Source organism: Augochlora pura, chromosome 6, assembly GCF_028453695.1.
Source record: "Augochlora pura isolate Apur16 chromosome 6, APUR_v2.2.1, whole genome shotgun sequence".
In the NCBI taxonomy this organism is placed as follows: Eukaryota; Metazoa; Arthropoda; class Insecta; order Hymenoptera; family Halictidae; genus Augochlora; species Augochlora pura.
In genome coordinates, this window is record NC_135777.1 from 10,358,923 (window position 1) to 10,370,201 (window position 11,279).

The 11,279-nt window shown below is 45.7% G+C and overlaps 3 protein-coding genes across 8 annotated transcripts; 2 read left to right on the top strand and 1 right to left on the bottom strand.

Moving 5' to 3' along the window:
* Positions 1-365: 365 nt before the first annotated feature.
* On the top strand, positions 366-2,100 carry Hr83 (nuclear hormone receptor 83). 2 transcript variants are annotated; one of them, XM_078183475.1, is made up of 4 exons: positions 366-468; positions 793-1,020; positions 1,099-1,401; positions 1,519-2,100. In XM_078183475.1, exons 1-4 carry the CDS (start codon positions 456-458, stop codon positions 1,764-1,766), a joined length of 792 nt encoding a protein of 263 aa, XP_078039601.1. In that variant the 5' UTR covers positions 366-455; the 3' UTR covers positions 1,767-2,100. The 2 variants fall into 2 exon arrangements, with proteins under 2 accessions (XP_078039601.1, XP_078039600.1); XM_078183474.1 differs by having other exon boundaries at positions 793-1,401.
* Positions 2,101-2,103: 3 nt separating this feature from the next.
* Positions 2,104-6,618, bottom strand: Conu (Rho GTPase-activating protein conundrum). 4 transcript variants are annotated; one of them, XM_078183471.1, is made up of 10 exons: positions 6,392-6,618; positions 5,329-5,546; positions 5,031-5,272; positions 4,822-4,958; positions 4,522-4,724; positions 4,273-4,441; positions 3,841-4,190; positions 3,609-3,775; positions 3,340-3,517; positions 2,104-3,128 (listed from the first exon to the last, which is right to left on the bottom strand). In XM_078183471.1, the coding sequence occupies exons 1-10, from the start codon at positions 6,511-6,513 to the stop codon at positions 2,752-2,754; spliced, it is 2,163 nt and encodes a 720-aa protein (XP_078039597.1). In that variant the 5' UTR covers positions 6,514-6,618; the 3' UTR covers positions 2,104-2,751. The 4 variants fall into 4 exon arrangements, with proteins under 4 accessions (XP_078039597.1, XP_078039596.1, XP_078039598.1 ...); XM_078183470.1 differs by having other exon boundaries at positions 4,522-4,727; XM_078183472.1 differs by lacking the exon at positions 6,392-6,618 and adding an exon at positions 5,983-6,385 and having other exon boundaries at positions 2,105-3,128; positions 4,522-4,727.
* Positions 6,619-7,175: 557 nt separating this feature from the next.
* Positions 7,176-11,198, top strand: LOC144471743 (ribosome biogenesis protein BMS1 homolog). 2 transcript variants are annotated; one of them, XM_078184096.1, is made up of 3 exons: positions 7,176-7,292; positions 7,356-8,218; positions 8,301-11,198. In XM_078184096.1, the coding sequence occupies exons 2-3, from the start codon at positions 7,365-7,367 to the stop codon at positions 11,143-11,145; spliced, it is 3,699 nt and encodes a 1,232-aa protein (XP_078040222.1). In that variant the 5' UTR covers positions 7,176-7,292; positions 7,356-7,364; the 3' UTR covers positions 11,146-11,198. The 2 variants fall into 2 exon arrangements, with proteins under 2 accessions (XP_078040222.1, XP_078040223.1); XM_078184097.1 differs by lacking the exon at positions 7,176-7,292 and having other exon boundaries at positions 7,535-7,643; positions 7,720-8,218.
* The last annotated feature ends 81 nt before the right edge of the window (positions 11,199-11,279 follow it).

Sequence of the window (11,279 nt, forward strand, 5' to 3'; positions counted from 1 at the left end):
GGCGGACTGGAAGTCCAAGAAGGCTCGATCGAAATATGGGTAAGTGATTGTCCCATTTGGGGCGTTTATCGGCGGTGGCGGCCCCGGGGACGGATCCCGTCGACGAGAACTCGAACGTTTTCCATGCGATTCCTCTCGTCGAAACAGGAAGAACGTTGCCCACTCCCGTGATCTGCAAAATCTGCGGAGACCGATCCTACGGCAAGCATTACGGCGTTTACTGCTGCGACGGGTGCTCGTGTTTCTTCAAGCGATCCGTGCGTCGCGGCGCGCTCTTCACCTGCATAGGTTCGGACCCGTGCTCTGAATCTCGCAATATCCGTTTAATCTCGCGAGCCCCAACGCCTCCTGAATCCTCGGTTCACGTTGCAGCGGGGACCGGAGCCTGCACCGTCGACAAAGCGAGACGTAATTGGTGTCCGCACTGCCGCCTGTACAAGTGTTTCGCCGTCGGCATGAATGCAGCAGGTAAGGAATGCCTTTAATTTCGTCAATCCTAAGTTTATTTCCGGCTATCGTACAGCGTAACTCAAACGCTTTCGACTCCCCTCGAATCCAGTCGATCGGAAAGATCGCTGGTGCTCCGGTCTTGGGTTGACTAGGCCGCGTCACACGTCGCCAGGGCTAAGAGCACCGGTAACGAGCCAAACGAGATGCAAACAATACCACCCCCCACCGGGTATTCGTCCTCGTTCCTCGCGCGCTAAAATTCCTTCGGACGTGCGCCGTGTCGTTTCGCTTCGCCATTTTCATCGTAACAGAGAAACAAAGGAAATTTTCGGTTTTTCTTAGCCGTTCAAGAAGAACGCGGACCACGCATCCGTAATAAGCCGTCCATCGTTGAAGCGGACACAAACGTTCCATGGAGAACACCGACGGCCAGCCGTCTCGCGCCGCCATGCTTTTTGGGAAATCATCCAGCGACGGTTTTCGGTGTTAGCGGTGGATCAGGAACTGGATCCGGCTTTTCCTTCTCCGCGGTCTCGTATCCTGGCCGAGCAACGAGGATTTTCGCAACGGGTAATCGCGGAAACGATCTCGAATCATTCGGACTGTGCTACTGCTCGCTGAAATTCTCGATCGGCCGGTTGGTTGCAGGTCCGACCGCGACTATACGGTATGAGATCGCAGCGGAAATATTCCTTGCGACGGTGCGAGCTGCTCGCAGGCATCGAGAGTTTTCGATGCTCGAGCCTCCGGAACAGAACAGGATTTTGCGGAGAGGGTGGGCAGCGGCGTTCGCTCTTCGAGCGGCGACTTGGCCGATCGACCTTTCGGCCTTTCGAAACGGAGCCGGCTCCGCATACGACCCTCTGGCCACCGCCCGATCCTCGGTCACCAAGTTGCATCTCGATTCCATCGAGATCTCGATACTGGAAACGTTGGTTCTCTGTCGACCCGGTAAACATTTCGCAATTATTAAACTTACTTACGCACCAGTCTTTGTTCGTTCCCAGCGTTTCATTGCGAATGTGTCCCGTTTCTCAAAGCTCTTGTTCTTTCTTCCGCGGAATCTAGAGATCGCCGAAACCGCAACCGGCAACCGCCTGGCGAGCCGAGCCACGGACATGGCGGTGGAAGCTCTCGTTCGACATCTGGATGAACGCGCCGAACTACGAGCCGAATCACGAGCGTCGAGATTGGCCAAGATCATGCTGATCCTGCCCGTTCTGACGTCTTGTTGTCCCCGAGTTTTAGCCGGCGAGTTTTTCGCCCCTATCATCGGAGACGCAGACTTCGAAAGGGTGATCGAGTCTGTGCGTTGACTGTCCTATATCCCATTCACATCCAGTCTTATCTCATTTGTCTAACGCAATAGAATCGCGAGACGAAATATCTAGTCACGGTAAGGTAGACCCTATACCTAAAACTTACACTTTCATCCTTTAACGACCGGTCTTCTACTTCCTTCGAGTGTATTCGTGTCCGCCCTCCGTCGTCCGTGAACAGCTTCGATCGAATTATTAGTTCGTTCGTTCTTTCTAACGATGTGTTTGATTTTTTGTGACACACATGTACACATCCACGCACAAACGCGCGCTCTCATTCCACAGATTGCAACAACGAGAAGAAACTTTAAGTCGATTTGTATTTTCTTTGGCACTTTAATGAGGCAAATGTAACAATTTTATGAAATACGATATGTACAATTCCTTAAAATAATATGGCGTATCAAAGAACACGAGAAGAACGCGAATGAAGAGATGCCATCTCGAAAACCCTGCGAGCTTTCGTATCCGAATGAGCCCCGCGTTTTCGAGACTGTTCAATTCCTCGTGCGTTTCGTGATCGATTCGAGTATAATCGTGACAATGTGTCAAAATGAACTGTTAAAAACGGACAGAAAAGAAGTGGTAGTAATGTGACACGTAATGTGACGCTCGCGGAGACTTCTCACAAGAAGTACCAATAAATTAAAATACTTGTAGCTTGTACATCGAAACAAAACGATGCGACGATACTATAGTCAATTTTATCTATTTCTACCGAGAATTCGTTCGAGACGTTTCGAAAATTCAAAGTTTCTAAGACTCGACCGGTCAGCTCCTCCACGAGATCTTTTTGTATCTTGTATCTAGTGTCTAGTTTTGCGTATCACGCGTTGCACGTCGAGGTAATGACGGTGTCGCCTCCCGAGGCGTCTCACTCGAAGCACCTTAAGGTCTATGCGTTTCGTTGATCGAGACCGGTTCAGCTTTGCGTAACCAAATCACGGAAATCACGCTCGATTCTTGCAGTAAGAAACGAACGTTAGCAATACTTTTTCTTGTACTTGCGATACCGTTCTTCCACGGACTGTCTGTGCAACTGATTCGTAAGATCACTCGGTACGTACCATAGTTTCTCGGTGTTGCCGAGAAGAGCTTCTGTCACTCGACAACATATGGCGGCCATGTTAACCTGGGCCGTTAAATCAGTTCGATCGCGGGGATGAACATACCGCGGCGGAAACAACGACGGAGCAACGATCATCGCCACATTATGGATCGACATTTTGTTCGACATTTGATTCTCGACGATCAGCTTCAAAAATGTCGCTAACGCTTTCAAGGTACAACGGTGTTCTATCGGTAAGAGCAGCACCAGCAAGTTCAAGGCGTGCGACAAATCTCGTCGGTCGTTTACTCCTGCACGTAAAAAAAAGAAAGCACATGTACGTATTTGGTGCAATTAACACTTGGGCGATCGCATCGTATTCTATTGTGTTTCCAGTGAATTTTTTGAATGCAACTGCCCAATCATCATACCACACCCTAAATCATTAACCCAACCCACCGCACCGCACCGCACCACACCGCAATGCACCGTGCCGTACCGCACCCCCATTAGTTAACTTACCGTGACTCTGGTAGAACGCGTCGATAAGTTCGACGGTGAGCAGGGGTTGCGGCAGATCGCGCAGCAACTTTTTCAGAACCGCGGCCAGGTCGTGACACGACGTGCGCTTGAATAATTTGTCCATCTCTCTCGGTTTACAATAGAAGTCCGTTTCCAATTGTACGCATATCGACTCTACCTGAACACAACGACGAGCACAGTTTAGTCGAACGAGTCGGTAACGCGTTTCTACTTGGAACGTCTGTACTTGAAATATCGATTGCCCGTACTTTCTGTTTGTGTCCTCCGACGCGAAGAATTCCCTCCTCCCTTACGCCGCGTTTTGTCAACTCGGCAAGAACTTTTTGAAACACCAACGGGATATTGCTCTCCTCGGACGTCAATTGACTGTCTCGAAGCAGCAGAGTGGACAACGACACACCAAACAAGTTTCCAGCTAGGAACATAGTAACCGGTTAGTATCGATTGATCGTACGTTGATTTTCGATTAGGGATGCGCACCTTTCGTTCGACGCTTGTTTGGTTTGCGTTTCTGCAGCGGCAGATTGTACTTGTCAAAGACAGCGGTTAGTTCAAGCCACAGCAGCGGCTGCAATCTCGTTAGATCTCGTTGCGACAACGTCTCGATACCTAATCGTCTTTGCGCATCATCGGACGGAAATGTTTCCGCGTTTCCAATCCATACTTGCGACTTGACCTCGTTCGCTCTACACATTTCCTCGAAACTCAAGTGGCCATGAGATGATGTACGGCTCAGTGGACGGGTTATCAGAACCTCTTCCGCTGGCCTATTCAATCCATACAAACTACTATGACTTCGAGTAACCGTGGCGTGCCCGCTTGTATTTCTCCTGAAAATCACATAGGCGGTACATAGTTCGAAAATTCCAGCACTTATCGCCAATTTTGCAGCAATACGGCGCACACTAGTACCTCAGCGTCGAATCGTCGGGGGAGATGCTAAGATTTACAGCGGATTCGTTCAATGCACCGGTCACTGCGTTCGCTATTTCGTCCGGATCACTGCCACTTCGTCTTTGCGCCGTTGGCCTCGATACATGTATCGTCCCCAGTCTGTGATAACCCGTCAGTTGAATACCCTCTGCAATCGAACATAGTTGCCCGGTGTAACGACCGACTCAAAATCGCGCATCAATTTCCGACTATTGCCGTTCAAGATACCTGAATCGCTCGCAACGTCTCCTCGCAGCCAATTTCCAGCGCGTCTGAAAATTTCTTGAACGGGCAGTGTGGTGGTACCTGCAGCTGTCCCGGACACCGTTGGCACCGTTGTCGACGGTGCGCTCGGGGTTCTCCGAACCGTCTCTTTGTTCTCATTTGACGTTCGGTGTTGAAACACAGACACAAATGTCGGTACCGTAACACTTCTCGAAATGAAAGACGACAAGATTACTCAGAGGAGACAATCAGATCATATGGTAGGTCCAGCTTACAATATCTTATCCAGCAGTAGGTACTTACCTCGAAGAATGATTCTCGATAACGGTGGCAGCACCCGTCGAGAGTGGCGGAGGCGAGACGCTTTCTGGCGTCGCGCCTGTCACAGAATCCAGAGAATCAGGTGTAGCACTACGGGATCTCGTTCCCGTGCTCGATGCCTAACGTGCCAACAAAACACAAATTACCATGGCTACTTGAATCCTTTTGTGCCGGTTTCTGATTCCTCGTACCTCTACATCTTTAAACACGTCTCTGATGTCTGGCTTTCGGACGCGTTGCCGTTGATTGAAACGCTGCTTCACCGTGTGATTCAGTGACCGCACGCGTCGTTTCACAGCCTCTGCCTGAGCCCGTGACAATGTTCGCAGCGCAGCTCCCAGCTCTTCCGGCGCCACTTCTTTCCCAACTTTCCATGCTTCTGTCAGTTGTCCCAATCCAGCTGTACGTAACCATTCCGCTTCTTCCTCGCCATCTGAAACTTTTCTTCTCGAAAATTCTCTTTTGAGCCACAGTGAACCAAAACTTTACCATCGTAGTTGCAGGGACATTCCTCTTCCAAATAATCGTCCAACAATTTGGTTTCTTCTATCATCTCCTGATACTCTTCCCAATAATCCAGAAGACGATTGTCCCCTTCCATGTATGTTGTTCCCGGTGTCCTTTCCATGGGGTCTACTTTTCCTTGAACCATCCAGATATTATCCACCTTTACTTCTTTATAATATCGACCAGCCATTCGTGGGTGCCTGAAATTAAAAACCATATTTTTGTCAAATACGAGTATATACAAAGCGGTTGACCGAATTAAAACCTAAAATTCGTTGTCGCTGGAACATCAAAAAAATTACGATTCGAATACGATCGCAACACGATCGAGCACCGTCGACGTTCTTCGAATTTTCATAATCCGCTTTCTAAAGTAGGCCAGAAATCGAATTAACATTCGTTTCGCCTCGAGGTAATATCACCAACGCGTTTAAACAACGACGCGACCAACGAATCATAGGAAATTCAAATGAAATCAAACGGGATCCGAGAAAAATTGGAACGTTACGGTCGTGAGTCGTGGCACGAAGACCGATGCAACGAGTAGGGTACTGTGTATCCTAACCTATTGGTAAACAAAGTCGATTGGCCTGGAAACAAGAACAGAGAAGGATTTCTCACGTCACGTATACGTACATTTGAAAGCAAGAAAGTGTCGTCAACGCTACGAGAAAGGTTGCACGATCATTTCCTTTTCAAAGTAAATTTTACACATTATGTTTATAGTCTTCGATGCGCTAATTCCGCGAACGCACTTTCGTATCGGAGAGTACGTACAGAGACACAAACACAAGCATACGTGCACGCACGAATGAAACGACACTTTGATGTTTGATTAGCGTTGTTCGTAATTGCTTTTAAACTAATGCGCCAACGATAAACAGCTGTCTTCGAATATTACTAGATATATCTATCGTGACCAATACTGTTGACGAGACGACCCTAATATGTTTGTACAACGTAATCATGTTCGGTTTTCAACAAATAAATGTAGGTTTACGTTTATAAAACACTCGTGTTAAACACATTCTATACTTCCACTTACATTGGAAACACGAACGACTGGAACGTGTACTCGCGACTCGACAACCTGTTGCTGACGCATATGTGACTCCCACTTGTATTTATACACACTGATTCACGGTATTTGCGATTTTGAGCTGACATCTGTATCCTCTGTAAAATCTCGCTGGTAACATGTTCTCTGTCTCTTTTCTCTTCTTAGAGTAAAGAGCGAGACAACTCGGTCAACTAAACCCACTACGAACGAGATACAACATACAACGATACACATACGTACCACGTACCACGGAGTAGGAATATGTGCTCTATGTGGTAGCAATGCTTGCTGGCGTACTAGTGCTGCCACTTGATTTGCATCACTTTGTCCGTAATCCGTACTCGCACAATGTGAGTATACATTCAGGTAATGTAAAATGTACTGTAGTTGTTTTCGTATTAATCCAAGTCCTTGAAAATTACGAAACATTTCAATAAGAAATCACTGGAGGAACATCTGTTTTATTCAAGTTATCTACATAACGCCACTTCATGAAGTGGCAAGTGGTTCAAAATGGTAACCCAAATTACCGATAATCGATTACTAGGTCGATAATCACAACCTAGACTCAGGATCCGCAAGATGTCAAGTGTTATCTGAAATCTTGTCTGTCATGCAATGTCTGTACGAATTTAAGGATTTTAAATTTTACTTGATTATTGATTTAGTAATCGACTGTCGGCAATTTTCCCTAACAGTTTGAGTGTTTTATCAGTAAGTGAGATAGCGCTGTACAGATACCAAACTTTACTTTTTCTTCATAAGAGGCATCACAATCGCCCACGTGTGCACAACATGAGACAACTTTGCTACCAACAGAACCGTATTTTAAACCGTGTATAACCTAGCTGGGATGTCTGTCTGAATATGCGAGTGAAATCGAGAGGTGAATGGAACTCGCGCCTTTTATTAGTGTAATATATTTAATAATCGAAACGATTTTGTAAAGACATTGAAAATGGCTAACGAAGCGGAAGACACGGTAAAACATAAGTCGCATAGAGAACGAAATGCTGGTCGCAAGGCTACAAAAAAGAAGGCGAAGCACGAACACGTTCAACAACTAACGGATAAACAGAAGAATCCAAAGGCTTTTACATTTCATTCTGCGATTAAGGCGGAAAGACGTTTCAGACGTAAACAAGATATAGAAACGAAGAAACAACATATACCTTTGGTGGACAGAACTCCTGTCGAACCACCTCCTATTCTGGTTGCCGTGGTTGGTCCTCCAAAGGTAGGAAAATCTTTGGTAATTCAATGTTTAATCAAGAGTTATGTGAGACAACCACTCACCAATATAGTAGGCCCAGTTACTGTTGTTTCCAGCAAAAAGAGAAGGATTACTTTTATGGAATGTAACAACGACATCAACTGCATGATAGATATAGCAAAAGTGGCAGACTTGGTTCTGCTCCTAATAGACGGCTCTTTTGGTTTTGAAATGGAAATCTTTGAATTTTTGAATATATGTCAGGTGCATGGAATGCCCAGGATCATGGGAGTTTTAACTCATTTGGATTTAATAAAAAATGCAAAACAACTAAAGAGAACTAAGAAAACATTAAAACAAAGGTTTTGGACCGAAGTCTATGCTGGAGCAAAATTGTTTTATCTATCTGGAATGCTTCATGGAGAATATTTACGAACAGAGGTGAAAAACCTGGCTAGATTCGTATCTGTGATGAAGTTTAGACCCCTGACTTGGCGTAGTACTCATCCATATATTTTGGCAGATAGAATAGAAGATCTAACACCTCCAGAATCAATAAGACAAAATCAAAAAACTGATAGAACAATAAGTTTGTATGGGTAAGTAAAGATTATACTCTATACAAAGTTATCATGAGTATTTACATTATAAATTAACGACTACATTCTACTATTTTTATAGGTATGTGAGGGGAGTTCCTTTAAACAAGGAAACGTCTATACACATTCCTGGATGTGGTGATCTGAAAATTAAGGATGTCAGTTTTCTTCCAGATCCCTGCCCCCTGCCAGAGGAGCTCAAAAAGCGTGCATTGGTAGAAAAGGAACGTTTGATTTATGCACCCTTTTCTGGCGTGGGTGGGATTGTTTACGACAAAGATGCTGTTTATGTAGAATTAGGTGGCAGTCATTCTCACAAGGAGGAGGATACAGGTTTGGTTGGAGCTCTGATGGACACTCAAGAGACACTTGATCAGAAATTACAGCACAGCGAGCTGCAGCTCTTCAGCGATGCTGCTCCAATTAAGGCAAAGGACGTTGAGGAAACTTTTGGTGATTACATTGGCGAGACCGTAATCGACAATGGTCGGGTCAGAAGGAAAGTTTTATTTCCTGATTCCCAAGACCGCGAGGAAAGCGATAGTGAACTGGATGACGAAGATGAAAATAACGGTACGGACAGTGATGAATTGAAAGAAGAAAGTGACGATGAGAAAGCACCGAATGGAAACGGAGTAAAGAGAAAAAAGAAGAGTATTGGATCTAGAATGATCGAGCAGAAGAAGACAAAGAGTTCGCTAAATGATTTAGACTCAGAGGACAGGATAGACAAAGTGAAACATAAGCCTGCGGTCGATAGTGAACTGACAGACGTGTCAAATAACACGGAAGTTTATCATTCGACGAGTAAAGAGTCTGACATAAAGATCAAGAATAAGATCACGGAAGCACTCGAGTCTCTGACCAGCACAAACAGATATAAGAAACAATCGAGCAGCGATAGCGAGAACGATAGCTTTGACGAACTAAGTGACGAAGATTCGCGCGCTGGACTTGAGAGAAACGACGATGAAGATGAGGAAAGCGAAATAAACTTGTCTCATAATGAATCATTGCAGGAGGACCTGTCCGACGATGACGATACCGCGGTAGACAACGAGAGCGACGAGGTTGAAGACGAATTAAAATGGAAAACAAATTTGGTCGAGAAAGCTAAGGACGCATTCGAAGACCGCCAACGAGGTAATAAGAACTTGATGAAGTTAGTGTACGGAGTGTTCGAAAAGAGAAATCTCGTCGAAGAAATACAGGATGAGAAAGAGGAAGTGGTCGCAGTGGACGATCAGGAAAACGAGATCGGCGGCATTTTCCGTGTGGTGCAAGAGCAGCAGAAGCGAAAAATCCAAGAGCGAGAGCTGCAGAATCAAGAGGAATGCGTGTTCTTTTCGAAAGAACCACGAGATTGGTTGGAAGAGGAGAACAAATTGCTTGTTGCAAACCGTTTCGTAACGGGAAAATGGAAGGAATCAGAAGACGCTGAAGAACTATTGAAGTTAGACGACTTGGACGACGAAAACGTTTACGGAGATTTCGAAGACCTGGAAACTGGGGAGAAACACGAGGCGAAAGCGTCGGAGCTGACGAGCGACGATATCGAGGAAAAAAAGAATCTTTTAGAGAAGAAGAGAAAGTTGAAAGAACAATTCGACATGGAATATGACAATGGCGAGTCGAAAACGTATTACGACGAGCTCAAATCAGAGGTGGAGAGGCAGGCGAACTTGAACAAGTCGGAATTCGAAGGAATAGAGGACACTGTGCGGGTTCAGTTGGAAGGATATCGTCCTGGTATGTACGTTCGCGTTGAGTTGGAAAACGTGCCTTGCGAGTTGATAACTCATCTGGATCCCACGTACCCGCTAATCATAGGAGGACTTTTACACGGTGAAGAAAATATAGGATATGTGCAGACGAGGATAAAGAAGCACCGATGGTACTCGAAGATTCTTAAGAGCCGAGATCCGTTAATCATTTCTGTGGGTTGGAGACGATTCCAGACGCTTGCGATATTCTCGAAGCTGGAGGATAACTTGAGAAGCAGAATGTTAAAGTACACACCGGAACACGTTGCCTGCATGGCCCACTTTTGGGGTCCTATAACTCCACAGAGTACCGGGATTCTAGCTGTGCAGGATGTTGCCAGCAGAGCGCCAGGATTCAGGATAGCAGCGACCGGTTCTATAGTCGAGATGGATAAGAGCACGCAGATCATGAAAAAACTGAAGCTCACCGGCGTCCCTATGAAAATCTATAAAAAAACTGCGTTCATCAAGGACATGTTCAATAGCGCCCTCGAGGTGGCAAAATTCGAGGGTGCCAAAATAAAAACAGTGTCAGGTATACGCGGTCAAATAAAGAAAGCTGTATCGAAGCCGGAGGGTTGTTTCCGGGCGACATTCGAGGACAAAATACTTTTGAGCGACATCGTATTTTGCCGTACTTGGTACAAGGTCGACGTTCCGAAATTCTATAATCCTGTCACGTCGCTTTTACTACCGGCTGACGAGAAGAACCGTTGGCAAGGAATGAAAACAACGGGACAACTAAAAAGAGAACTAAACATTCGCCGACCGGCCAATACGGACTCGATGTACACGAACATCGAAAGAGAACCAAAGGTCTTCAAACCATTATCCATTCCTCGAAGCTTGCAGAAGGAACTTCCCTACAAAGATAAACCAAAGCTGAAGGCACACCCTGGAAGACGCAAGCCGAAGTTCCAGGACAACAGAGTAGCGATAGTGCGCGAACCTAAAGAAGAGAGGGTGGCGATGCTGATGCAAATGATTAGAACCAATTACGCTCACAAACAGAAACAGCTGAAGCTAGCCATGAAGAAAAGGATTGCAACTCACCAGGCTCGAATTTCTGCGGAGGAAGCACGGAAACTTCAAAGACAGAAAGAAATGAAGAAACACGTGTTCAGAGAACTTAGTAAATTAGAGAAAAAAAATAAACATTTATAGAATGTTGTAAAACGTAAGATACGATGTAAGCTGTAACATATTATATTTTCGTATCATTTCGGAGCCTCAGTTGTTTCTACGAATATACAATTGTACAGAGCTCAACTACTCTTTGTTATCGACATATTGCGTAT

Excerpts from the sequence above, each read along its gene's own strand:
- Hr83 (XM_078183474.1), top strand. Across the intron at positions 1,402-1,518 it reads GTTGGTTCTCTGTCGACCCG|AGATCGCCGAAACCGCAACC; the intron begins GTAAACATTTCG and ends CGCGGAATCTAG.
- LOC144471743 (XM_078184096.1), top strand. The coding sequence starts at position 7,365 with ATGGCTAACGAAGCGGAAGACACGGTAAAACATAAGTCGCATAGAGAA. Across the intron at positions 8,219-8,300 it reads AGAACAATAAGTTTGTATGG|GTATGTGAGGGGAGTTCCTT; the intron begins GTAAGTAAAGAT and ends CTATTTTTATAG.
- Conu (XM_078183470.1), bottom strand. The coding sequence starts at position 6,513 with ATGTCAGCTCAAAATCGCAAATACCGTGAATCAGTGTGTATAAATACA. Across the intron at positions 5,547-6,391 it reads CAGTCGTTCGTGTTTCCAAT|GCACCCACGAATGGCTGGTC; the intron begins GTAAGTGGAAGT and ends TTTTAATTTCAG. Across the intron at positions 3,129-3,339 it reads CGCGTTCTACCAGAGTCACG|GAGTAAACGACCGACGAGAT; the intron begins GTAAGTTAACTA and ends TTTTACGTGCAG.